At 44.5% G+C, this 27,927-nt stretch overlaps 1 protein-coding gene across 1 annotated transcript in view; it reads right to left on the bottom strand.

Moving 5' to 3' along the window:
* FER1L6 (fer-1 like family member 6) overlaps positions 1-27,927 on the bottom strand; it is a 230,788-nt gene that overhangs the window by 76,067 nt on the left and 126,794 nt on the right. Inside the window, 7 exon segments of the mRNA XM_044294749.1 lie at positions 719-880; positions 1,543-1,653; positions 3,292-3,441; positions 5,191-5,325; positions 5,772-5,821; positions 5,824-5,895; positions 16,244-16,427. Coding sequence (XP_044150684.1) covers positions 719-880; positions 1,543-1,653; positions 3,292-3,441; positions 5,191-5,325; positions 5,772-5,821; positions 5,824-5,895; positions 16,244-16,427 — 864 coding nt within the window.

Raw genomic sequence — 27,927 nt, 5'->3', positions numbered from 1 at the left:
GGCTTACTTATGCTGTTTCATCTGAACGGATGGTGACTCAGGAGGGGAACCTTCTCCTTGGATCCGGAACCCGGTTACAGGGCCTTTACTACCCTCTCCTAGTCGGCAGGCTTCAGGCCTGCTCTGCTCTCACAGGCCCATAGCCTGGCCTTCTCTCAGACACAGGATCATTTCTGACCTCTGCTCCCACTGTCTGACTCCTTACTACTTCCTGACTGGGCCTTATATAAACTAGGGCTCCCTAGCTCCCTCTAGTGACTCAGAGCTGGAATAACACCCTAGCCGGCCTGCACATGCACGTTTCACAGTAACAGGAAAATACATAGCAGTACATTGACAAGATGTTCTATACCAACCTCCCCTTAAATACAGGGGGAACGACAATACCCAAGTGACCCTTCAGTAGTGACGGGGTATTACTCTCCCGTACACTACAAATAGATCATCAGTTTAAACAAACTGCAGAACTCCTATAAAATAGAACAGACGGGTAACTGGCGTCTACCTGTTATAATCAAAGTCACTAGCGACCCTCCTTGCCATCAGGGCCCCTGTCTACCTTAATAATGGTGCGTGCCTACACCTCTTTATATATTTAGTGTTATTATAGAAAATAATGCATATGAGAAAAAATTTTATGATTTAATTCAGTATTCATAGCTGAGCTGCAAAACCACTAACAGAATCTCTAGGCTCAGTAAAATGCGACGTCGCTTACCACTTCAAACCAGTCCGCCATAACACTGAAATTGGGGTTGCTCTTGTAGCTTTGAATGACGCTGGATTTCACTCCTTTCCCTGCGCATTCAATCATCACCTGAGGACGATCTACGGACAATAACTGCACCTTCTTCAGTTCTCGCAATCCCCAGAAGAGAACCTAAGAAAATAGGCAGTAAAGATGAGGCATGTAGACCTATGCCTACTGTTTTTGGGATAGGACATAACTGTGTAGCAGCTACCCAAGGGGACCATATTGACATTAATTGGGCTTATAGCTCAGTCGCCCAGTTGGTTCTCTCTCTGAGCATTTCCCTTCCGGCTCCTGGGCTCTCTGTACTGAACATCTGGTACCCACCTGTCAACATCTGCATGGACGGGGTCACATGCACCTTTGCAGCCAATGGCTGACCTCAGCGGTGACTTGCTGCTTGGGGACAGGTCACTGCTGAGGCCCTGTGATAGATCTGGTGCAGGTTTAGACAGCTGGTCTAAGCTTACGCCACCTACAAGAATAATACATATGGGCCGGTGTATTAATTCTGCACGGAGTGTTCTTTTAAGAGAGTCAACGACTTAAATTGTGTTTTGGATGTATATGAGGTTTTCTATAGGAAATCCTATCCGGTTTGGCTGTGACCTATAGATGTTCTGTATGTTGTACTGTATCTCAGCTCCAGTTACCAGATCTCCTATCCCTTAGTCAGCTCTTCCCCCAGTTAATATAAGAATGCTGTGAGCTCAGCCCATAAGCCTGTATGTGCCTCTACCATACTGAATTATTAAGATTACATCTCCCATTATCTGGCCTGCATTTCTTACCTCTATTCTGTATTTACTCAGTACAGGGCGGATAGCAGCCGGGACAGAGTAGACTTGGCTGGGATCTGGGGCATCGATGGGTGGTAGACTTTGTGCACCAGATTCAGGAATCTGAAAAGGTAAGTACAGGTCAAGATACAGGGATACGTCAGAAGAACATAACTGAGGCGTGCAACACTGTCATACATTGTCTATAACGTCATATACATATGGTGAATTTAACATGTTTTTATAGAACTTTACATTCATGGCCTATTCACAGGATGGCATCAATGCGTCTGTAGGTATTTCCATACGATAAAATCAATGTGTCCTTAGGTCTATCCACAGGATAAAATCAATGTGTCCCTAGCTCTGTCTATAGGATAGCATCAAATTGTCTTTAGGTCTATCCATAGGATAGCATCAATGTGTCCGTAGGTCTATACATAGGATAGCATCAATGTGTCCGTAGGTCTATACATAGGATAGCATCAATGTGTCCCTAGGTCTGTCTATAGGATAGCATCAATATGTACCTAGGTCTGTCTATATGATAGCATCAAAGTGTCTTTAGGTCTATCCACAGGATAGCATCATTGCGTCCGTAAGTATATCTATAGGATAGCATCATTGTGTCCGTAAGTATATCTATAGGATAGCATCATTGTCTCCGTAGGTCTATCTACAATTTGGAATCATTGTGTCCATAGGTCCATCTATAGGATAATATCAATGTGTCCTAACTTTCCATCTAATCATAGCATAGCATCATTGTGTCTGTAGGTCTATCCATAGGATAGCATCAATGTGTCCCTAAGTCTATCCACAAGATAGGATCAAAATGTCGGTAGGTCTATCCATAGGGTAGAATGAAGGTGTATGGGATAGCATCAAACTTTTGGTACATCAATCTATAGTATCAATGTGTCGATAAGTCTGTCTATAGATGAGGCATTGGTACATCGCCTTTGTCTCCTCATGACAGTACCATACACAGTGACATCATATTTATGTGGCTGTGCTTGGTACTGCAGCTCGGCCCCTTCAAGTGACCACTGCAGAGCTCCAGTATCGAACATATGGCATAGTCACTTGTGTTGCTGTATCAGTACTGCAGTCTACCAAGCACCGCTGCTCCTTCTTTCTGCAGCTCAGTGGTGGTCTCAGAGATGGGAGCCTCACACTAGTGATAGGTCATCAATGTATGATCAGTGGAGTCAGCATTTCTGAGACCACCACCTATCAGCAGAACAAAATTGTCATGTTACCAGTGGACCAACTGCTCTCCATCATCCCAGAGCCCTTAGCACCATCATGCATTGATATGTACTTTTTTTGCCACTGGAAATAGTAGGAGACACCTGCCAATCGCTGGCCACAGCAGAGACCCACCTCAGCTAGTGATTGGCTGAGCTGGCATCTCCAGGCATTTCCTGCATGTTGAAAAGGAACTAGGAAGAAGAGACCTTCATGGACTCGGTAAGCATTGGAACAGTATAGGCGAGGGGGGATTGGTGAGTTGATTAATGTTTATTTTTGAACCCATTCTGCTCCACATTACATTCCCTGTAATATGCCACATACAGTCTGATCCACTGATTGGAAGAGAAAAAGGACATACATAACATTGACCATGCTGCTATGAGGTCCTTGGAAAGAGGGGGTCCAGACCTGGTTAGAAAGCAAGACCCCCAACTTTAGGGCCTCAAAACTGTGTTAATTTGAGAATATCTTGCCCAATGATTCCACTATAATGTAATAACCAACCTGAAATAATTCGAATGCAGCCAGCAGATCTCCTCCGGACAGGTGCCCGCAGAACAGTGGGTAATAGGTCAGTTTAGTCGGGCTGTAAGTCTGGTCAGAGAGTATGGCTGTTGGAGTGGCCACTGTAGAACCGATATACTCAGGCTTACCCTGTAGGGTGACAGATACGTGGACATTTATATGATCAGTTTACATATTTACTCAATCAAAATAACGGATAGCAACTTAAAGGGGTTATCTCATGCTTAATGTGAAAAATACAAAACAAGCATTATATAGTACATAATAATCGCCTTCTAACAAAGCTAGAACCAGCCCTTGTCACATCTGTGACAGGTCTCAGAAGGTCTGAAAGATTATCTACGCATTAGTGATCTGACAGCCTCTTTCGGTTTCACTTTGTCTGTGTGTTGCTGGTATGTCCACATCTCCTGTTCAGGTGTGGACCATGTGACCTTTACCTCACCCTATTTAGTCTGACTTTTCCCATCACTCCTTGCTTGTAATAGCTTAATTTGGTCTTGGAAGAGCTGGAGTGTGGTTTGTGTTGAAGTCCTGTTCATCCATCATCCTCTGAAGTTAAGTGTTCCGCTTGTTGTGTTTTGTATCCCCCCCCCCCCCCGGTTGTTTACTAGGCCTCAGTGAGATACTAGTTCCTTCACCAGGGAAGGAACAGGTGGTCTCTGCCCTGTCATTATCTTTAGGGCATCTGAGGGTCACCAGGGTTTTCTAGGTTCCTGTGTATGGGTATCTCTACCATCGAGTGGTGCCCATACGGATAGGAGTTAGGGCCAGGAGCAGGGTTTTATAGGTGGTGACCCTTTTCCTTCCCTAGCGGTGAGGCCTAGTGTCTTTCCCCTTCCTTCTTGTTGTCTTTTGGTGTTCTCCCCTACTACATCCGTGACAGCCCTGTACCTCACATGGATCCAGAGCTCTCCTCCATTCACTGCTCTGCTAGATTTATGTCAGACTGGCAGCTCAGGGGGCATATCTTGTCTACTGCAGCTGGTGGAAATTAAAGGATGGAACTGAGCATGTGCGTCCACCTCAGTCAAGTGGACAGAGAAATTAGTAAAAGGACAAACAGCAGATGGCGCTATACAGATACATTTTATTGAAAAACTCAGTGGCTATGCTAAATGTTTAATTTCATGCAATTACAAAAGTATTCGGATCTAGGTGCTGGTTTGAAAACTAGAATATTTTTCATGGGACGAACCCTTTAAGAAAGTTAAAAATTTGAATCCCCTGTATAACGATACAATATTCTTAATTAAAATACTATATGTTGTATTACAACTGCCCCTTAGTTGTGTAATGCCTGCCTATAGTTGTCATACAAATTATTACCTAATAACATCAGACACAAGTACATTTCAGAGATAAGCAGCTGCCAGATGTATCGAATGTCGCTTATCCTTGCAGGAGAATGATGTAAGTGGGCCAAAAATCCATACTCACGTGTTTTCCTTTATAGGAGACAACCAAAGTGGGAAGACCCTCTACTATAATCTATGGACTTTACCACTATCCTGTAGTGCAGTGATTTTCAGCAGATGGCCTGCAAACCACATGCAGCCATTATGTAGGTTTGGGAGGGCAAGTTCATATGACAGCTACCTTCCCATGATAGGATGATTGCCCCTATCCACTGAGTGCTCTACCCAACCATAAAGTCAGGAGAGCCTCTCTACCTTCTCCTATGTAATGAGGGAACTGTGGTATCTTTCCCATCACCAAAGGTTGTAATGTAAAGCCATGTGTAGTGGCACCACTGCTCCAGAGGTATATATGCCCAATTATTTTCCTTGGTGCCCTGGGTGTCAGCGCCACTTTAAATTGTATCTTTGTTAGTGGCTGGCATTAGATACTCAAATGAACAAGCCCTATATTTCTCACCAAGGCATCATCATCGTAAAGCTCTATGACAATATTTGGAGGGTCTTCTGCAATGTCTTCGATCCCTCCATGTAATGCTATGCCATTGAACAGGAGCATCTGGTTCCAAGTTGGTGAAAGAGTCTGTGGAATGATCTGTGGAGTGCAAAGAAAAGAAATGCCAAAGAAATGAGGAACACATTACAGTCATATACATTCTTCATAGTCAGCCATTTATTGCCACTCGACACCAAGGTTTGGGGCAGTAAACCGTTGGATACCAATGTCTGGGCTGTCAAACCACTGGACAGGAGTGAATGGTTTATAAATTTTTGGACTGGGGCTTGACTATTAAACCACTTCAGACCAAGGGTTTAGGTGCTAGACCAATGTATGGGTTGATGGTGAAGCATCTAACTAGCGTTTCCATGAGAGTGACCTTCTAAATGTTAAAAGTTCAACAGCATGTTCAAGCATGGAGCTATTATCTTCTTCATGGCAACAGAAACATAAAAAATATAAGGGTTCCTTCCAGAATCTTGTCAAGATGAAGTAAAAGCCAAGTAGAACACACAGTGTGACAGACAAGACAAGCTTCTTACCTTTGTTGTTAGACAATGCGAGACAAACGTCACTTTGGCAAATGGATCGAAAGGCCAGTGCTGTCTGCAGCTATCAGCCCTCGACCTTGGTACATATGGGCTCGTAACTGGAATAGGTGCTTTGCTGAAAAATATCATTTACAAGCTGACAATCTTCAGACAAGAAATTTCTAATGTAGTTTTAAAAAATTCAAAGGGCATCTCCTCCTTACTTACAGAATGTCTTGTTGTTGATCAAGTATATAAAAAATCCATCAAAAGTGATGAGTGGAAGTGGTCTTGAGTGAGGAATGTTTAGTGACTTAACTATACTTATCTATACCTACACATTTCAACTTTTGGGTTCTGGGTAAAAATGTTTCTTTAAGATGAAGGGGTTTTATTTGCCATCCTTACAGGGATGGAGAGAATGTAGATATAGGCCATGCTCCAACCTCATGCTAATTACAAGGAGTTTTGCTTCTGGGACCTGGTCGATCAACCGTAATCTTTGGAGAAACCTGGCAGCAACTGTTCAGTTTTTAAGCAGCACCACCACAGGTGAAATTAGGTATTACACAATGTCCATTGAAATCCATGGACTGTCCTTGCAATGCATGAATATGCTGGGCCTTCAAGCAAAAGTATCTGTTTTCTTTCACTAATAGGTAAGGGTGCTCAGCCTGAACTCATTAGTGTGTCCTAATAATCTATCAAATGGGTTTTAAAACCAGTTAACTCATTTAAAAAAAAATTATATTTAACATAGCTGATTATCCCATTAAAATGCATGTTTATCTTCTCCTTATGTGCATGCTAGCTTGATGGAGATGGGCAAGACAAGCAGCTGACCTATCTGATTTATATGCCCCCCAACACTATAATTTCAGAGGTGGAGGACTCAATATTATTAAATGATGAACTGTGAAGTAGGAGCCTTTACAGATCTGGTTAAAGTAATGAATAAACCAGTTAGAAAGAAAACATTTACCTGTGTGAACTGGCACATAACTCTCCCTAAGGCGGGCTTATTATGAAGCCCGTCTGACAGTACTATTTAATATAGGGCACACCACTGCGGTGGAAAGATGGAAAGATCAATCTCTTATATATATATAAAAATTAGTTTCTGTCTGTCTGCCTGTTCTTTATGCGCGACCAAACGACTGAACCGATCTTTACCAAATTTGGCACACAGGTACATCAGGTGTCCGGGAAGGTTTTAGACCGGGTCTCAGTTCTCTAGGACGTACCATTCCTGACATATTCCCAGAAAATTACCCACCTTAGCCAATACAATCCTGCAAGTCTTTCTCTTCAAATCCCAACTGCCATAAACACAGTTTTACTCCAGGTTTCCATAACAACCCAGCCATTTTTATTACTTCTTAAAGGGGCGAGCGCTGTGGAGGTCACAGTTTTTAAAAGGGCGGGCACAGTGGAGGTCACTGTTATTAAAAGGGCGGGCATTGTGGAGGTCACTGTTATTAAAAGGGCGGGCACAGTGGAGGTCACTGTTATTAAAAGGGCGGGCATTGTGGAGGTCACTGTTATTAAATAGGCGGGCACTGTGGAGCTCACTGTTAAAAAGGCGGTCACTGTGAAAGTCACTGTTAAGGGGGCGGTCACTGTGAAAGTCACTGTTAAATGGGCAGGCACTGTGAAAGTCACTGTTAAAGGGGCGTTCACTGTGAAAGTCACTGTTAAAGAGGCGTTCAATGCTAAAGGGGCGGTCACCCGGTAAAGGAGTGGGCACTGTGAAGGTCACTGTTAAAGGGACAGGCACTATTAAAGGGGCGGGCACTGTGAAGGTCATTGTTAAAGGGTCATTGTTAAAGGGGCGGGCACTGTGGAGGTCAATATTAAAGGGGCGAGCACTGTGGAGGTCACTGTTAAAAGAACGAGCGCTGTCGAGGTCACTGTTAAAAGGGCGGGCACTGTGGAGGTCACTGTTAAGGGGTGGGCACTATGGAGGTCACTATTAAAGGGGCGGACACTGTGGAGGTCACAGTTAAAGGGGCGGGCTATATGAAGGTCTCTGTTAAAGAGGCGGGCACTTCGGAGGTCACTGTTAAGGGGGCGGAACGTGAGGAGGTCACTGTCAAGGGATTAGGGTGCTGTGAAACTCACTGTTAAAGGGGCGGCTGCTGTGAAGGTCGAAATTAAGTGGATCGGCTGCTGTGGAGGCCCCATTTTAAAGTTGCAGGGCACAGAGGGGGGGTCAGTGTTAAGGGGTGGGGTGCTGTAGAGTTCACTGTTATGGGGGATACTGTCGATATCTTTTAACAACACAAAGAAAAATTAAATAAAATAGATGAAATATACTCGTGCAAAGCAGTGTCCTTTGGCTAGTGCAATATTAAAGTTACAGTATATAAAGGTCTGGACCAATGGTCTGTGGAAGAGAGGCCAGGGAGTGATTGCGGCCTGAGGAAGAGTGAAGTATAACTGATTACAGAGTGAGACAGCAAGAGACAGACAGGTCGTGGAGAGAGAAACCCTTGGAGGCATACAAGGCCCTATTGCAAGGCTTTTTTGGTCTGGTCTGGGTCCTGAATATATTTTGGTGTCTAGTAAGGGGTCTGAATTAATTTAGATATCTTGGGTCTGAATTTTTTGTCCCGTCTTGAGTCTGATTAATTTAGGCGACTTGTCTGGGTTCTGAATGAATGTGTCACGGAAGGTGTACAGAAAACTAGAAGACACAAAATGAAGATCCGACTGACTGGATCCAAAACTAAGGAACCAAAGGAAAGCCCTGCAACAGACCTGGCTCTCTCCCTAACTGCTCAGCCTATACAAAAATCTCTATGGTAGATGATCGCATATCCTCGTTCCTCGACTGTATAACACCTGAACACCCTATAATAGTGAGGGGACACGACCACCGGCTCCCTACACTTGATACGGAGGGAGTCAGGGTCACCTGGGATCCAGAAAACAGGAAAACACAAATTAATGAACAAAACTTATCTGCAGAAGACTCAGTAGTAGCATCCAGCATGCAGACACTCCAGGAAGTTGTATAAACCGCAAAGTGATGCAGTATGGGAAGGGATTTAAAGGGCTGCAATCAGTGCAACTACATGACAGCTGAGAGAGGCTAACAAGATGAGAAAATGAAAGCAAAACAAAAGGAACCTCAAGCAGGAGGTTCTGAAGAACGTCTGACAGAGCTTCTCAGATGTCTGGTGGTGACAGTATCCCTCCTTCTACGAGTGGACTCCGGACACTCAGAGCCCACCTTCTCAGGATGGGACCTATGGAAAGCCCTGATGAGACGAGTGGCCTTAATGTCCGTCACTGGGACCCACATCCTCTCCTCAGGACCATAACCCTCCCAATGAACGAGGTACTGGAGAGAACCGCGGACAACACGAGAATCCACAATCCTAGAGACCTGAAATTCAAGATTACCATCAACCACAATCGGAGGAGGAGGCAAAGACGAGGGTACAATGGGTTGGACATAAGGTTTTAATAAGGACTTATGAAAAACATTATGGATCTTCCAAGTCTGAGGAAGATCAAGACGGTAGGCAACAGGATTGATGACGGACAAGATTTTGTAAGGCCCAATAAACTTAGGACCCAACTTCCAGGAGGGAACCTTCAATTTTTTCTATTCTTAGTAGACAACCACACCAGATCACCAACATTCAGGTCCGGACCAGGCACAAGTCTCTTATCCGCCACACGCTTATATTTCTCACTCGTGCTCTTTAGATTATCCTGAATCTTTTGCCAAATAGATGACAAAGACGAGGAGAATCTGTCCTCATCAGGTAAACCAGAAGACCCCTCTCCAGAGAATGTCCCAAACTGCGGATGAAACCCATATGCACCAAAAAATGGTGACTTATCAGAGGACTCCTGACGACGGTTATTTAAAGCAAACTCAGCAAGGGACAAAAAAGAACACCAATCCTCCTGATTCTCCGCCACAAAACAGCGCAGATATGTCTCCAGATTCTGATTGACGCGCTCTGTCTGGCCATTCGACTGCGGGTGGAAAGCATTAGAGAATGACAACCGAACCCCCAAGGGAGAACAGAAAGCCTTCCAGAATCTGGAAACAAACTGTGTGCCCCTATCAGAGACTATGTCTGAAGGAATACCATGCAATTTGACAATGTGATCAATAAATGCCTGCGCCAGCGTCTTAGCATTGGGCAAGCCAGGAAAAGGAATGAAATGCCACCAGAATCACAGTCTTCCCCGAGGAACGAGGCAGGTCCGTAATGAAGTCCATGGACAGATGTGACCAAGGACGGGAAGGAATGGGTAAGGGAAGGAGAGGACCTGATGGCCGTGAATGAGGGACTTTGGCACGAGCGCAGGTCTCGCAGGCTGCCACAAAACCCTCAACTGACTTACGAAGCGCCGGCCACCAGAATCTCCAAACGATGAGATCCACTGTGGCTCTTGCCCCCGGGTGCCCAGCAAGGACAGTATCGTGGTGCTCCTTAAAAATCTTGTGTCTTAAAGAGAGAGGCACAAACAACCTCCCAGGAGGACAAAGATCAGGAGCCTCTGACTGGGCTACCTGAACCTCTGCCTCCAATTCAGGATAAAGAGCAGAGACCACCACCCCTTCAGCCAAAATGGGACCCGGGTCTTCAAAATTCCCACCTCCCGGAAAACAACGTGACAGGGCATCCGCCTTCACATTCTTAACCCCAGGGCGGAACGTAACAACAAAATTAAACCTAGAAAAGAACAAAGACCATCTGGCCTGTCTTGGGTTCAGACGCTTGGCTGACTCCAAGTAGACCAGATTCTTATGGTCAGTAAACACGGTAATAGGGTGTCTGGCTCCCTCTAGCAAATGGTGCCATTCCTCAAAAGCTAACTTGATGGCCAACAACTCCCTATCTCCCACATCGTAATTTCTCTCTGCGGAGGAGAGTTTCTTCGAGAAAAAGGCACACGGTCGCCATTTGGCAGGAGAGGGACCCTGAGACAGGACTGCACCCACACCCACCTCAGAATTGCCCACCTCAACTATGAAGGGCAGAGAGATATCAGGTTGAACCAAGATGGGAGCGGAAGCAAAACTCTCCTTGATACTAGAAAAGGCCTTACGAGCCTCTACCGACCAGGAGGAAAAATCTACCCCCTTTCTAGTCATATCAGTGAGTGGTTTAACAACAGAGGAATAATTCAAAATAAACTTCCTGTAATAATTGGCAAAACCCAAAAAACGCATCAGCGCCTTCTGATTTTCAGGAAGCTCCCACTCAAGCACAGCGCGGACCTTCTCGGGGTTCATGCGAAAACCAGAAGCGGAGAGAAGAAACCCCAGAAATTGAATTTCTGGAACCGCAAACACACATTTTTCCAGTTTAGCGTACAATTTATTCTCCCGCAGGATGAGCAAGACCTGACGTAGGTGGTCCTTATGAGTTTTGAAATCAGGAGAAAAAATCAAAATGTCATCTAGATACACTAATAACAATTTCCCCATTAAATGATAAAAATGCTGTTCACAAAATGCTGAAAGACGGCTGGAGCATTCATCAAACCAAAAGGCATAACCAAATTCTCAAAATGGCCCTCAGGGGTATTGAAGGCCGTCTTCCATTTGTCTCCTTCTCTGACCCTGACCAGGTTGTATGCCCCTCTTAGATCCAACTTGGAAAAAACTTTAGCCCCAACAATCTGGTTAAACAGGTCCGGGATCAGAGGAAGCGGATAAGGGTCACGAATTGTGATACTGTTCAGCTCCCTGAAATCCAGACATGGTCTTAAAGAACCATCTTTTTTCTTAACAAAGAAAAAACCAGTGGCAACAGGTGACTTCGAGGGTCGTATGTGTCCTCTTTCTCAGACTCTCAGAGATATAAGCACGCATAGCGACCCTTTCAGGTTGGGAGAGATTGTATAAACGAGATTTAGGCAGCTTGGCGCCTGGGGTGAGATTAATAGGGCAATCGTACTCCCTGTGAGGGGGCAAGTCCTGAACACCACTCTCAGAAAACACATCCGAAAATTCAGAGAGAAAAGATGGTACAGTCTTAGTAGAAACCTCTGAAACAGATGTCGTGAGGCAATTCTCTCTGCAAAAGTCACTCCAACCATTTATTTGCCTCGCTTGCCAATCAATGGTGGGGTTATGTTTAGTGAGCCAGGGTAGCCCCAACACTAGAGGAGTAGGCAACCCGCTTAGGACGAAACATGACACATCCTCAACATGAGTATCACTCACAATCAAACGGATATTGTGAGCTATGCCCTTTAACGATTTCTGAGAAAGTGGAACGGAATCAATAGCAAAAACAGGTATATCCTTTCCCAAAATGCATACCTGGAAACCATGAGTTATAGCAAATTGATTATCAATGAGATTGACAGCTGCTCCACTATCTACAAAAATCTCACAAAAAATGTTCTTGCTCTCTAGCGCCACCCTGGCAGGTAGGACAAAACGGGAACTACAAGCAAACGGAAAACCTTCAATTTCCGCATCAACCTTGCCAATAGTAACAGATGGAACGTTTTTATAGGATTTTTTTTCTTTTTGTTTCTTTATTACTCTCAAAAAACTGCCTGAATCTCCTAGAGGGACAAACATTTGCCAAATGATTTATACCTCCACAACAGAAACAAACCTTCCTATGAGAGCTGAATCTTCTATTGTCAGAGGCAAGCAAACCCAGCTGCATGGGCTCCTGCTCAGAAGGGATTGAGAGCGACTGAGACCCCTGTGCACTGAATGAGACCGCCGCACTGTCCTTGGACTGAGTATAACAGGAAGGAGTGATCTCTCCTCTCTCTCTAAGACGCCTGTCAATACGAACGGCCCGAGACATGGCAGTGTCCAAGGAGGTAGGTCTCTCATGAAAGGCAAATCCATCCTTCAATCCCTCTGAAAGACCATGGCAAAATTGACTTCGGAGTGCAGCATCATTCCAACCAGTATCAGCTGCCCATCTCCGAAATTCTGAACAGTATATCTCTGCGGACTGTTTACCCTGGCATAAAAGACGTAGTCTAGACTCAGCCAGAGCAATACGATCCGGATTATCATATATCTGACCCAGGGCTAAAAAAAATTCATCCACTGAACAGAGGGGCCGTGCCCCCACCGGCAGCGAAAAGGCCCAGGACTGATCGTTATCCCTGAGCAGCGAGATGATGATCCCCACCCTCCGCTCCTCATCACCAGAGGAATGGGGAAGTAGGCGAAAATTGAGTTTGGAAGCCTCTCTAAAACGAACGAAATTCTCACTACCCCCGGAGAACGTATCCGGAAGCGAGATTTTAGGCTCAGAACAAATTACATGAACGCAAGCAGAAACGGTCACCTCAAACTGAGAGACAGTTTTCCGGAGATCTGCTACCTCCAGTGAAAGACCCTGCATGCGGTCAATCAAGGTTGAAACCGGATTCATGCTTAAGACGGTTTTGGTGGTTTATAATGTCACGGAAGGTGTACAGAAAACTAGAAGACACAAAATGAAGATCCAACTGACTGGATCCAAAACTATGGAACCAAAGGGAAAGCCCTGCAACAGGCCTGGCTCTCTCCCTAACTGCTCAGCCTATGCAAAAATCTCTATGGTAGATGATCGCATATCCTCGTTCCTCGACTGTATAACACCTGAACACCCTATAATAGTGAGGGGACACGACCACCGGCTCCCTACACTTGATACGGAGGGAGTCAGGGTCACCTGGGATCCAGAAAACAGGAAAACACAAATTAATGAACAAAACTTATCTGTAGAAGACTCAGTAGTAGCATCCAGCATGCAGACACTCCAGGAAGTTGTATAAACCGCAAAGTGATGCAGTATGGGAAGGGATTTAAAGGGCTGCAATCAGTGCAACTACATGACAGCTGAGAGAGGCTAACAAGATGAGAAAACGAAAGCAAAACAAAAGGAACCTCAAGCAGGAGGTTCTGAAGAACGTCTGACAGAGCTTCTAAAATGTCTGGTGGTGACAGAATGTAGGGGTCTGGTCTGGGGTGTGGGTGTGACTGGTGTGGGGTGTGACTGGTCTAGGGTCTGATTAATCAGGGTTCTGGTCTGTATTGTGAATAAATTGAGAGGTATTGTCTAGGGTCTGATTTATTTAAGAGGCTTGTCGGGGTTCTGAATGAATTTAGGGGTCTGGTGTCAGATATTTTTTTGTCTGGTCTAGTGTTTGATTAATTGTGGGTCGGGTTTTGTTGTGAATAAATAAAGGGGTATGGTCTAGGGTAAATTTGGGGTATGGTCTAGGGTATGATTAATTCAGGGTACTTGTCTGGGTTCTGAATGAATTTATAGGTCTGAATTTGTTTGTCTGTTCTAGGGTCTAAATAATTAGGAGCCTGGTCTAGATTTTGAAAGAATTTAAGGGTGGTTCTTGTCAGATGGATCAAGGTGCCTTATTGTCACCATAGGCTACATATCAAACACAGACTTATGTGTTGTAATTGTTTGTGCATTGTTGGATTATGCTACATGATGTCAGTCAGCATAGATCCGACTATTATTTTCTAATGTATGTGATTCAACATGCAATGATTTTGTTTCTTTTGCAAAATAGAAATAAAGAATAAAAAAAGAAAAAAAGAATTTAAGGGTATGGTCTAGGGCAGTGATGGACAAACTACGGCCCGCAGTCCGTATACGGCCCGGCGGACCTTTTTATCCAGTCCGCAGAGCTGTCCGGAGGCAGCAGGAGTGGAGATGAGCGCTTCCATTGTGGAAGCGCTCATCTCCATATTCATTTGTATTGCCGTCCTCAGGACAGCGATACAAATGAATGGCTGCGGAGCAGCAGGGGAGAGGCGTGTCCCTTGCCCGTTCCTCTGATAGGCTACAGGCCTAGTGCCTTGTAGCCTATCAGAGCAGAGGCCGGTGCAGGCGGCACAATGACATCATCGCGCCGCCTGAGCCGTACAGAGCGAGACACAGGCCGGAAGAGGCATCACTGACATCAGCATAAGGTAAGTATATGTGTTTATTGTTTTTATTATTTATAGTATAATGTGGCAAGAAGGGGGGTGGGGGCCCTATATACTGGCACAATATAGATCGGTACTATGGAGAAGAGGGGAAGCACTATGGGGGCCCTATATACTGCCAAAATATTGGGGGGCACTATGGAGAAGAGGGGGAAGCACTATGGGGGCCACTATGGAGAAGAGGGGAAGCACTATGGGGGCCCTATATACTGGCACAATATGGGGGGCACTATGGAGAAGAGGGGGAAGTACTATAGGGGCCACTATGGAGAAGAGGGGAAGCACTATGGGGGCCCTATATACTGGCACAATATGGGGGGGCACTATGGCGAAGAGGGGAAGCACTATGGGGGCCCTATATACTGGCACAGTATCTATTCTGCGAATTGCAACAACAAAACTAACTCCAGACTTTGATGCCTTAGCAAAAAAGGGAGACCAACAACACTATTCCCACTAAAATTGAAGATGAGTTATACATACTATGTTATGAAAGAAATACATTGCATAAAAGTTTTGTACAATAATTATTTTTATGCTTTTCTACCTTGAATTAAACTAAACCTTTAATGTTGCGAAATTTTAATTTAATTTATATTAATTCACACAAACGGCCATCCATCTACTCTTGGTCCGGCCCCCGGGACCAATATATGAACCCATTGTGGCCCATGAGTCAAAAAGTTTGGCCACCTCTGGTCTAGGGTCTGATTTATTTAGGGGGCTTGTCTGGGTTCTGAATTAATTTAGAGGTCTGGTGTCAGATTTTTTTAAATCTGGTCTGACAGTGTTCGATTAATTGTGGGTCCGGTCTGGGTTGTGAATAAATTAAGGGGTATGGTCTAGGGTAATTTTGCGGTATGGTCTAGGGTATGATTAATTTGGGGAACTTGTCTGGGTTCTGAAAGAATTTATGGGTCTGGTCTAGGGTCTGAATTTGTTTGTCTGTTCTAGAGTCTAAATAATTAGGAGCCTGGTCTAGATTTTGAAAGAATGTAAGGGTATGGTCTAGGGTCTGATTAATTTGGGGGACTTGTCTGGGTTCTGAATGAATTTAGGGTTCTAGTCTGGGGTCTGAACTTTTTTGTCTAGTCTGGGTTCTAAATTAATTTAGGAGTCTGAGGGTCTAATTAATTTAGGGGTTTGGTTTGGACTGTGAAGGAATTGAAGGAACTGCAGCAGCTTAGTAGAGGATGTGGAAGAAACTTCCCTGTAGTGACCTCACTGCACCTCTGCTACGCCAGTAGGGATGTATCTTTCATCTGTTAAATGGTGCTAGTGGCATTCACACAATTTTTACAATTACTTGTTAGAAAGATTTGTCCAAACGGTCAGCTGCCAATCAAAGAACTGGCAACAAATATTCAGTTTCCCTGCAGCGCCACCACTGGAGAAATGAAGCATTACATGGTGGTCATTCAAATTAGTGAACTTTCAGTGTAAAGAATGGACGTGTCAGAAGAAGTGGAAGAAGCACTGTTTGTAATCACTTGCCACACAGGATAACTGATAAGGAATATTTAAGAGCTCTTACTCTTATAGACAAGATTGACAGGTGGGGTTGATCCGTGATGTCCACTTGGAGCAGTTGGATGTTCAATCTCATACCCTCTTGGCAAGTTTTCAAAGATGGCTTGTGAGTATTTGCTGGAACCCAGCCATAAGAAGACATCTACTTTGGCCTGAACACTCCATCCAGGACCTCTCTTGCCGGGGAGCTGTGGAGAGAAGAAATATTGAGTGTACGCCACAGGATCACCAGTATCATTACATTTTATGGTATAAGATTCACCCATTGATGAGATGCTTGTGTTTGCCCCTTCCACAGATGAATGTGTCCTAATAACATGCATTTTTTATAATTAAATGTGAACATTTAGAGCTGCTAAGCAGTAATGGTACTCCTCCCCACCGACTGCAAGGATTGCTTTAATGGAAATATCCATTAGTTTCTCTGCCCATTGATTGTGTGTCTGGAGTTTGAAAAATGGTAGTGTGTAAATGGGCTGGAAAGAAGGAAAGGAGAGAAGGGGAAGAAACAAAGATATAGACTTGACTCCATTAAACCTACGTTCTGCTTATACCTACCTGTGAGAGCTGCTTCCTTCCCTTCCTCTAGATCAGTGGTGGTGAACCTATGGCACGGGTGCCAGAGACAGCACTCAGAGCCCTCTGTGTGGGCACCCGCTCCCTGGTATGGTGTACCAATACGCCTTAGACTTTTCCTGCCATTCATCAGCGCAGGGCTTACTATGAACAGCACAGGCAGAACACTGAATGTAGGCAGGCTATTATAGCTAAATGATAAAGTACAGTCGTGGCCAAAAGTTTTGAGAATTACATAAATATTGGAAATTGGAAAAGTTGCTGCTTAAGTTTTTATAATAGCAATTTGCATATACTCCAGAATGTTATGAAGAGTGATCAGATGAATTGCATAGTCCTTCTTTGCCATGAAAATTAACTTAATCCCAAAAAAACCTTTCCACTTCATTTCATTGCTGTCATTAAAGGACCTGCTGAGATCATTTCAGTAATCGTCTTGTTAACTCAGGTGAGAATGTTGACGAGCACAAGGCTGGAGATCATTATGTCAGGCTGATTGGGTTAAAATGGCAGACTTGACCTGTTAAAAGGAGGGTGATGCTTGAAATCATTGTTCTTCCATTGTTAACCATGGTGACCTGCAAAGAAACGCGTGCAGCCATCATTGTGTTGCATAAAAATGGCTTCACAGGCAAGGATATTGTGGCTACTAAGATTGCACCTCAATTAACAATTTATAGGATCATCAAGAACTTCAAGGAAAGGAGGTTAAATTCTTGTTAAGAAGGCTTCAGGGCGTCCAAGAAAGTCCAGCAAGCGCCAGGACCGTCTCCTAAAGAGGATTCAGCTGCGGGATCGGAGTGCCACCAGTGCAGAGCTTGCTCAGGAATGGCAGCAGGCAGCTGTGAGTGCATCTGCATGCACAGTGAGGCGAAGACTTTTGGAAGATGGCCTGGTGTCAAGAAGGGCAGCAAAGAAGCCACTTCTCTCCAAAAAAAAACCCGTCAGGGACAGATTGATCTTCTGCAGAAAATATGGTGAATGGACTGCCGAGGACTGGGGCAAAGTCATATTCTCTGATGAAGCCTTTTTCCGATTGTTTGGGGCATCAGGAAAAAGGCTTGTCCGGAGAAGAAAAGGTGAGCGCTACCATCAGTCCTGTGTCATGCCAACAGTAAAGCATCCTGAGACCATTCATGTGTGGGGTTGCTTCTCATCCAAGGGAGTGGGCTCACTCACAATTTTGCCCAAAAACACAGCCACGAATAAAGAATGGCACCAAAACACCCTCCAACAGCAACTTCTTCCAACAATCCAACAACAGTTTGGTGAAGAACAATGCATTTTCCAGCACGATGGAGCACCGTGCCATAAGGCAAAAGTGATAACTAAGTGGCTCGGGGACCAAAACGTTGACATTTTGGGTCCATGGCCTGGAAACTCCCCAGATCTTAATCCCATTGAGAACTTGTGGTCAATCCTCAAGAGGCGGGTGGACAAACAAGAACCCACTAATTCTGACAAACTCCAAGAAGTGATTATGAAAGAATGGGTTGCCATCAGTCAGGAATTGGCCCAGAAGTTGATTGAGAGCATGTCCAGTCGGATTGCAGAGGTCCTGAAAAAGAAGGGCCAACACTGCAAATACTGACTCTTTGCATAAATGTCATGTAATTGTCGATAAAAGCCTTTGAAACGTATGAAGTGCATGTAATTCTATTTCACTACATCACAGAAACAACTGAAACAAAGATCTAAAAGCAGTTTAGCAGCAAACTTTGTGAAAACTAATATTTGTGTCATTCTCAAAACTTTTGGCCATGACTGTACATGGAAGATATACTATATTGGCATTCAGGTTAAAGTGCGTGTTGGCACTTTGAGATAGATAAGTGTGTTTTGGTTTGCAGTTTGGGCACTCGGTCTGTAAAAGGTTTGCCATAACTGCTCTAGATGGATAGATAGATGGATAGAAATGAGATAGATATCAGATAGATATATAGATAAATAATACAGACCCCAGAATAAATACAGCTTCTTCACCAGATTTCTAAATTAACAAAGTAATACAGATCCCAGACCAGACCCCCTAAAGAAATACAGTAATACACACCTCAGACCAGAAAAGTAATATAAAGTAATATAAAGAGGACAGGGAGGTAGATAGATAGATGATACATGATAAATAGGCATGAAAACCACCAGAGATCTCCTTACCCAGCCCTATGTCCTAATTCCTCACACCCCTCCCTGGAGATTCTCAGAGATTGCTTATCTCAGCTAGAAAGAGACTTTATACACTTTAACCTCTTAGTGACCAGCCTGTTTTGGGCCTTACAGACCAAGCGTTTTTCTTTTTTTTATCATCGCGTTCCAAGAGCTATAACATTTTAAATTTTCTGTCTATATAGCTTTATGAGGGCTTGTTTTTTTGCGGGACAAGTTGTAGTTTTTAATGGCGCCATTTTGGGGTACACATAACTTTCTGATTAACTTTTATTAACTCTTTCTGGGAGGGAGATGGGAAAAAACAGCAATACTGCCACTGCGTTTTTCCATTATGAATTTTACGGCGTTCATTTTTTGGTATAAATAACATAATATCTTTATTCTCTGTGTCAGTACGATTACAGTGATACCAAATGCATATAGTTTTTTTTACATTTTCCAACTTTTTTGCAATAAAACTTTTCAATTTTTCTTTCTATGGAGTTGTGTGAGGGCTTGGTTTTTGCGGGACGACTTGTATTTTTCATTGGTATCATTTTGGAGTAAATGGCACTTTTTGATCGCTTGATATTACGTTTTATTAGTGGCAACTCAGAATAAATAAGCTATTCTGTATTTTTTTAAATTTATTTATTTTTTCACGGCGTTCACCGTAGGGGATAATTTGTGTGATATTTATGTATTCCGGGTCGTTACGGATGCGGAAATACCAAACATATAGGGGAGATCATTTTTTTGCTATTTTTTTCATTGAAAAGCGGATTTTCAATGGAAAAAAAGCGTAATTTTTTTTAATGGAATTTTTTTATTTAATAAATGTGTTTTTTTTTCTTTTTTTTTACCACTTAATAGTCCCACAAGGGGACTATAACAGATAGTGTTTTGATTGCTTTTAAAGTGCAATCGATTATCCCTATAGTGCATTGCATTTTAATGGCAATGCTATTGTAACATTGACCAGCAGGCTGCGCCTGCAGGAAATTACTAAAGGCTGGTCTGGGGCCTTCATAGACCCCAGCCTGCCTTCACACACATCGGCACCCCGTGATCACTTTTGCAGGGTGCCCATGGGAGCCAAAGGGAGTTAGCACTTTACACGTGCCGGGCGCCATTGTCCACGGCATGTAAAGTGTTAAAACAGCCTAGATCGGCACTCCTGCCGGTCTGGGCTGTTAGAGCAGGGCCGCGGCCGTGTCCCTGCTCCCTGCTGCACGGGGGGGACCCGTGCAGCACATAGACTGGGCCGCCGTAAAAAAGCAGAGGCCCAGCCTAAGGCCCCTTAGTGACCGCCGTATAAAGGCGTATGGGTGGTCACTAAGGGGTTAAAGAGAAGCTTCAAAGAAATTTTGGTGACAAAAATGCAAATGACCAAGCAGCTGAAGAGATAACCAGACTAAAGTGTGAACAGGCCTCAGCCCTGCAGGAAAAAGGAGGCAAATTACAAGGATTGCAGCAAGAAAACACAGAACTGAGATGAGAGATAGAAAAACTGAAATCCCAGACTTATCCCCTAATAAATCCCCCTAAAGGAGAGGAACCCAAGGAAAGAAGGGTGTGAGAACCAAATGAAAGCCAGCAGCCATCACACCAATATATCAACTAACTGCCAAATGGAAATAACAGAAAATGAGAGCAAAGCAAAGAACAGCAGAGTAATAAAAGGGGGGCCAGAGCTGACAACCCCAAGTACACAACCACAATAGCCCCCAACAACAGAGCCGACCATTACCAGAACCCCACAAATATTTAGACAGCACTCCGTAATGATGATGCTGATAAATAGTGATTTATTTCATATTATTTCAGCCGGAAACAGTGGTATATCAGTTGCATGCAACGTTTCGGGCTAACATACGCCCTTCATTAGGCACTAATGGAACCACAGCTTCTATATGGCCGGCCATATACGAGCTGTGGTTCCATTAGTGCCTGATGAAGGGCGTATGTTAGCCCGAAACATTGCACGCAACTGATATACCACTGTTTCCGGCTGAAATAATATGAAATAAATCACTATTTATCATCATCATCATTACGGAGTGCTGTCTAAATATTTGTGTGATATCTACAGTTCTTGAGGTGGAGCTACCCAACACAACCCGGACGTGCACCCACCCTTACAATTTTTTTTAAAAGAGTGCTGTGGCCTATTGATTTGAAACGATTGAAGAACATTACCAGAACCCCAACACAGCAGCCTCCTACAAGAAGCCCGAGCAGCAGGCCGGACACGAACATGAGCAGTTAGGCCCTGCTACTGTTCTGATTATAGACTCCAATGGTAGAAATACTTGAACACAAAGCGACTTTTCCCAGGAAAGAGAGTCAGTAAAATCTGCTGCTCTACTATCGAACAAGCAGCAGCCATCAGCAATAATCCAAATTTCACCAAAACCATATTATCATACATACAGGCACCAGTGACCTCCAGGACCAACACCAGCAGATAGCAGAACAACTGAGCCAGCTAGCAGGGACCGCACAACAGAAGTTCCCCAGATGTAAAATCATCCTGTCATCTCTGCTCCCAAGAAAGGACATCCCCGAACACATCATCCAGAGCATCAACCGAGAGCTGGCAGCTAAAATCAGCGCCATGCCAGACATCACCCTGGCACAACACCCCTCTATAAACCATCATCACCTATATGACAATAAACACCTCAATAACCAAGGAGTTAGCCTTCTAGCCAAAGAATTCAAAGAAATAGTGCTCAACTGAGATCCCCAGTCCAGACGCCACACAAGACAAAAACCTATGGAAAAGTCAACAACAAATAGATCTGAAAAAACCTCATACCCTCCTCAACAAACTGGAAATGGTGACCTTTACACAAAATATCACAAAATATGGCCATCGGAGGCACAAACCATGGAGGAATCCACCTGCCTCACATAGAGTAATGCAGAGCAGAGACATTGAGGAGATAAAGAACACTGACTGGACCAAACTGCTACAACATGGCCACTAGTTAAAAATCCAGCTTGTCCTACACAGGGCAGCTCATCACAAGGTATACGGACAAACAATGACATCTCTTATTGTCAGCAGTTGGAACATTCAGGGCCTGAACGCTTCAGCCTTCGGATGTAAGACGTACGATCCAGACTTTACCCAAAGACTAAGAAACATTGACATACAGATCCTCCTAGAAACATGGAATAAGACAGAGAATAAATCCCTGGTGCCCACCGGATACAGGGAGATCTCTGTCCCTGCTCTGAAAAACAAATCCTCAAGCTGGGCCGGAGCTCAGGAGGAATATTAGTCTGGTATAAAGAGGTGCTCCATGAGCAGATCAGACCAGTGAAGAGAGGAGACAGCCACATCTGGGCAAGAATAGGCCGCTCTATCCTCACCTCTCAGGCTGACATCTACTGCATACATAGCTCCACCAGAGTCTCCTACAATCCAGACACCTTTGATATCCTACAGGAAAGCCGCCCATTTTCCAGGCCCTGGGCAATGTTCTCATCTTTGGAGACCTCAATGCAAGAACAGGGAGGGAGAGAGACTACCTGACAACTGACGGAAATGTCTATATATTCGGAGCAGACACTGACTGTGACAGCTCAGTGTACACCGAGAGGAACAGCTATAACAGCACAGTAAATAAAAGTGGCAGAAAATTGCTGAACTTATGTCTAAGCCTCAGACTTCATATTCTCAATGTCCGCACAAAGGGAGACTCTCTTGGTAGATATACCCTAAACTCCCATGTAGGCAACAGTGTGGTAGACTATGCCATCACAGATATGGACCCCAAAAATGTTGGTGGCTTCATAGTCACCCCACAGACACACCTGTCAGACCACAACCAACTGCTCCTATACATTAAATGCACAAGTAAACCACCGGTACAAACATCACAGCAGACCGGCCTCTTTAGCCTACCTCTATCTTTAAATGGTCCAAGATGTCAGCCCCAAAGTATATGGAGACCATAAACAGCGCAGAGATCCAGGAGATGCTTCATAACTTAGTAAAGTGTATGAGCTGAACCCAGAAGGAGTAAATCTCGCGGTAAGGGACTTTAATAATATACTTTACACCATGGCGGAAACGTCTGACCTCAAAAGATGCAACAAAAGGCCAAAAAAGCAACAACCCAACAATTGGTTCGACCGAGAGTGTAAAGATATAAGGAAGGCACTAAGAATGACCTCAAATAGGAAAGGACATGGACAAAACCAACAAGAACACCAACCTCCTCCACATCCAAAAGGCAACATGTGGCTCCAGTACTTCAAGGATCTTTACAAAGCCTTCTCGAGGGAGGACCAAAGCCCAGAACAAAAAGAAATCAGAAAAGCTGAAGGATATGGAGGAAAAAATCAAAGATTTCCAAAACCCTCTAGACACACCGATCACACTGCAGGAGATAACAGAGAGGATCTCAGTAATAAAGAGTAAAAAAGCCAGGGGCCCAGATGGGATCCTTCCAGAAATGATCAAATACAGCCCGCCAAGTATCCAGGCCGACATTAGAAAAACTCTACAGTGTTGTGGTGACTGCCGGCTACTTCCCCCAGAGCTGGAACCAGGGTATCATCACCCCCATACACAAGAGCGAAGACAGGTACGACCCAGCCAACCATAGAGGAATATGCGTCAGCAGCAACCTGGGGAAACTCCTCAGCAGTATCCTGAATAAGAGGATCCTCAGCTTCCTCACCCAGCACAACATCCTCAGCAGAAGCCAAGCAGGCTTCATGCCAAACCACTGCACCACAGACCACATCTACACCCTGCAGATAGGGCCGTCTTTGCCGCAGGGCAAAAGGGGCAGCTGCCCCGGGCCCAGTTGCTCCTGGGGGCCCAAGGGAGCTCCGAGTCCCGACTCGCGACTCCCATTCACTGACTGTCTATGCAGCAGCGCATCAGTCTTCAGAACAACTTGAACTTACAAGCGCTGCTTAGCAAGCATGTCGGCGCCTGTAACGTGGTAAAAGGGGGTGTGTGACTCACCGCAGCCTGGGGCGCCACGGCGGAGCAGCCAGCAGCAGGGACTAAGTCCCCGCCTCCGGTCCGGAGCTAAAGGGATTGGGTGGTGAGTCACGGCCTCACGTGACCAGACAACCAGACCAGTGACTCACTCACCTAAAGTTACACAGCCAGACCTGCCACTGCCGCGCCAGGAGGGGAGGAGGTAAGGTAAAGCAAAAAGCAGTGGCACGCATATATTTTGACTTTATTTTATATTAGAAACCGGTCAGGTCACCGATTCTGAATTAATAATTAACCCCAGATCCATTCATAAATTAGTGGGGGATTATTATAGAGACAGACGGCCCCAGGAGACATAAGGGGTTGGGTTCTTCTCTCTGTCTGCTGCTGAACTGTGGCCTGGGGCCACCACCGGCCACATTTGACAGCTACACCTGTCTGGGCCTAGCCAATATGGGAGTTTTAAGAAAGCCATGGAAACACTGAAAGACAAGGCGAGCAAAACCTTCTATGCCATCAGAAGGATTCTGTATCATCTTAAGGCACCAGTGATGGTCTGGCTTAAAATCCTTGACACCATCATCGCCCCAATCCTCCTGTATGGCAGCGAAGTCTGGGGCCCAGACATATACCCAGACCTGGCAAAGTGTGACTCTGGGCCAAAAGAACTATTCCACCTAGAACTCTGCAAACACTTTCTCCAGGTCCACAGGAGCACCTCAAATAGTGCCTGTCGAGCAGAACTGGGCAGATTCCGACTTAACTTTGCTGTCCAGTAGAGGGCGCTATCATTCAGGGCCCATCTGCATAGCAGCAGTCCCAGCTCCTACCATCACAAAGCCTTGCTACACCAAGAAGTCCCAGAAAAACAAAGCACCCTGCAACAAGTCACCCAAACCCAGCCTGCCCAAGCCACCAACCAATACAGCCTGGCAAAGTGGAAATCCAGAGGATGATACACAAGGGCAAAGAGAAGTATATCAGCATCTGGAGGAACGACATAGAACATCACAGAAGCTGACAGTATACCAGAGCCTGCAGAAGTAGTACAAACTGGCCCCATATCTGGAGAAACTCCCCAATCCAAGAGACCGACAGATCCTGAACCGCTACAAACTGAGCACCCACAGCTTGCTCATTGAATCGAGGCGTCACCGACAGAGATACAAGCCCAGGGAGAGCAGACTGTGCCAGCAGTGCGACCAGGAGGCCGTGGAGGATGAGGCTCATTTCCTGCTGCGGCGCCCCAAATACTCAGCAGTGAGGGAGACTCACGTCAGGAGACTGTCTGATCTCTGCCCAGACTTCACCTCCATGGAGGAGGAAGAGAGACTCTCCATGCTGCTGGGGGAAATGGAGAACACAGCGGCCATAGCATCACAATATATTACTGCCTGCCATAGACTGAGAGGAGCCTGATATACCATGGACTCCTTTATCCCCACCCTGGACGTGCCCCCAACCCTACCCAAATATTTCCCTTGCTTTGGCAATGCTAAAATGTATTTAGTCCTGCCAATAAAGCTTATTTGATTTGATTTGATTAATTTGATATATAGATAAACAGATAGACATGATAGGTGATTGATAGATAGATAGATAGATAGATAGATAGATAGATATGAGATAGATAAATAGATATGAGATAGATAGATAGATAGATAGATAGATAAATAGATAGATAAATAGATATGAGACAAAAGTAATAATAAATAAAAGATTAATGAAAATCAGACATTGATTTTGGTTTGTGGTTAAATGGAATAATTTATGAAAGAAACTAATGAAACTAGAAAAAATGATGGTTCCCTTAACGTAATGTTTTGTTGCACAACCTTTTTAGGCAATCACTGCAATCAAGCGATTTCTGTAACCCTCAATGAGACTTCTGCACCTGTCCACAGGTATTTTGGCCACTCCTCGTGCCCACTGCTCCAGCTGTCTCAGGTTTGAAGGGTGCCTTCTCTGGATTGAGTTTCAGCTCTTTCCCCAGATGTTCAATATAATTTAGATCAGGGCTTATAGAAGGACCCTTTAGAATAGTCCAATGCTTTGCTCTTAGCCAATCTTGGATGTTTTTAGTTGTGTGTTTTCGGCCATTATCCTGTTGGAGGACCTATGACCTGCAACCAAGCTTTCGGACACTGAGCAGCACATTTCGCTCCAGAATGCCTTGATAGTCTTGAGATTTCATTGTACCCTGCACAGATTCAAGACACCCTGTGCCAGATGCAGGAATGCAGCCCCAAAACATAAACGGGCCTCCTCCATGTTTCACAGTAGGTACAATGTTCTTTTCTTTGTATGCTTCATTTTTGCCTCTGCTAACATATAGCTGTTGTGATTTGCCAAAAAGCTCCAGTTTTGTCTCATCTGTCCAAAGGACATTCTCCCAGAAGTTTTGTGGCTTGTCAATATTCATTTTGGCAAAATCCAGTCTCGCTTTTTTATGATTTCCTTTCAACAGTGTTTTCCTCCTTGGCCATCTTCCATTAAGTCCACTTTGGCTAATACAGTGACGGATGGCGTGATCTTACACTGCTGTACCTTGACCTTGGAGTTCACCTCTAATCTCTTTGGAAGTTGTTCGTGGCTCTTTAGTTACCATTCACAGTATCCATCTCTTCAATTTGTTATCAAGTTTCCTCTTGCGGCCACGTCCAGGGAGGTTGGCTACAGTTCTGTAGACCGTAAAATTCTGAATAATATGTGCAACTGGAGTAACAGGAACATCAAGCTGTTTGGAGATGGTCTTATAGCCATTACAGGGAGTGCAGAATTATTAGGCAAGTTGTATTTTTGAGGATTAATTTTATTATTGAACAACAACCATGTTCTCAATGAACCCAAAAAACTCATTAATATCAAAGCTGAATATTTTTGGAAGTAGTTTTTAGTTTGTTTTTAGTTTTAGGGGGATATCTGTGTGTGCAGGTGACTATTACTGTGCATAATTATTAGGCAACTTAACAAAAAACAAATATATACCCATTTCAATTATTTATTTTTACCAGTGAAACCAATATAACATCTCAACATTCACAAATATACATTTCTGACATTCAAAAACAAAACAAAAACAAATCAGTGACCAATATAGCCACCTTTCTTTGCAAGGAAACTCAAAAGCCTGCCATCCATGGATTCTGTCAGTGTTTTGATCTGTTCACCATCAACATTGCGTGCAGCAGCAACCACAGCCTCCCAGACACTGTCCAGAGAGGTGTACTGTTTTCCCTCCTTGTAAATCTCACATTTGATGATGGACCACAGGTTCTCAATGGGGTTCAGATCAGGTGAACAAGGAGGCCATGTCATTAGTTTTTCTTCTTTTATACCCTTTCTTGCCAGCCACGCTGTGGAGTACTTGGACGCGTGTGATGGAGCATTGTCCTGCATGAAAATCATGTTTTTCTTGAAGGATGCAGACTTCTTCCTGTACCACTGCTTGAAGAAGGTGTCTTCCAGAAACTGGCAGTAGGACTGGGAGTTGAGCTTGACTCCATCCTCAACCCGAAAAGGCCCCACAAGCTCATCTTTGATGATACCAGCCCAAACCAGTACTCCACCTCCACCTTGCTGGCGTCTCAGTCGGACTGGAGCTCTCTGCCCTTTACCAATCCAGCCACGGGCCCATCCATCTGGCCTATCAAGACTCACTCTCATTTCATCAGTCCATAAAACCTTAGAAAAATCAGTCTTGAGATATTTCTTGGCCCAGTCTTGACGTTTCAGCTTGTGTGTCTTGTTCAGTGGTGGTCGTCTTTCAGCCTTTCTTACCTTGGCCATGTCTCTGAGTATTGCACACCTTGTGCTTTTGGGCACTCCAGTGATGTTGCAGCTCTGAAATATGGCCAAACTGGTGGCAAGTGGCATCTTGGCAGCTGCACGCTTGACTTTTCTCAGTTCATGGGCAGTTATTTTGCGCCTTGGTTTTTCCACATGCTTCTTGCGACCCTGTTGACTATTTTGAATGAAACGCTTGATTGTTCGAT

Source organism: Bufo gargarizans, chromosome 5, assembly GCF_014858855.1.
Source record: "Bufo gargarizans isolate SCDJY-AF-19 chromosome 5, ASM1485885v1, whole genome shotgun sequence".
Taxonomy (NCBI): domain Eukaryota; kingdom Metazoa; phylum Chordata; class Amphibia; order Anura; family Bufonidae; genus Bufo; species Bufo gargarizans.
Note: the sequence above shows the minus strand (reverse complement) of the source record. Positions and strands in the feature narration are given on the sequence as shown.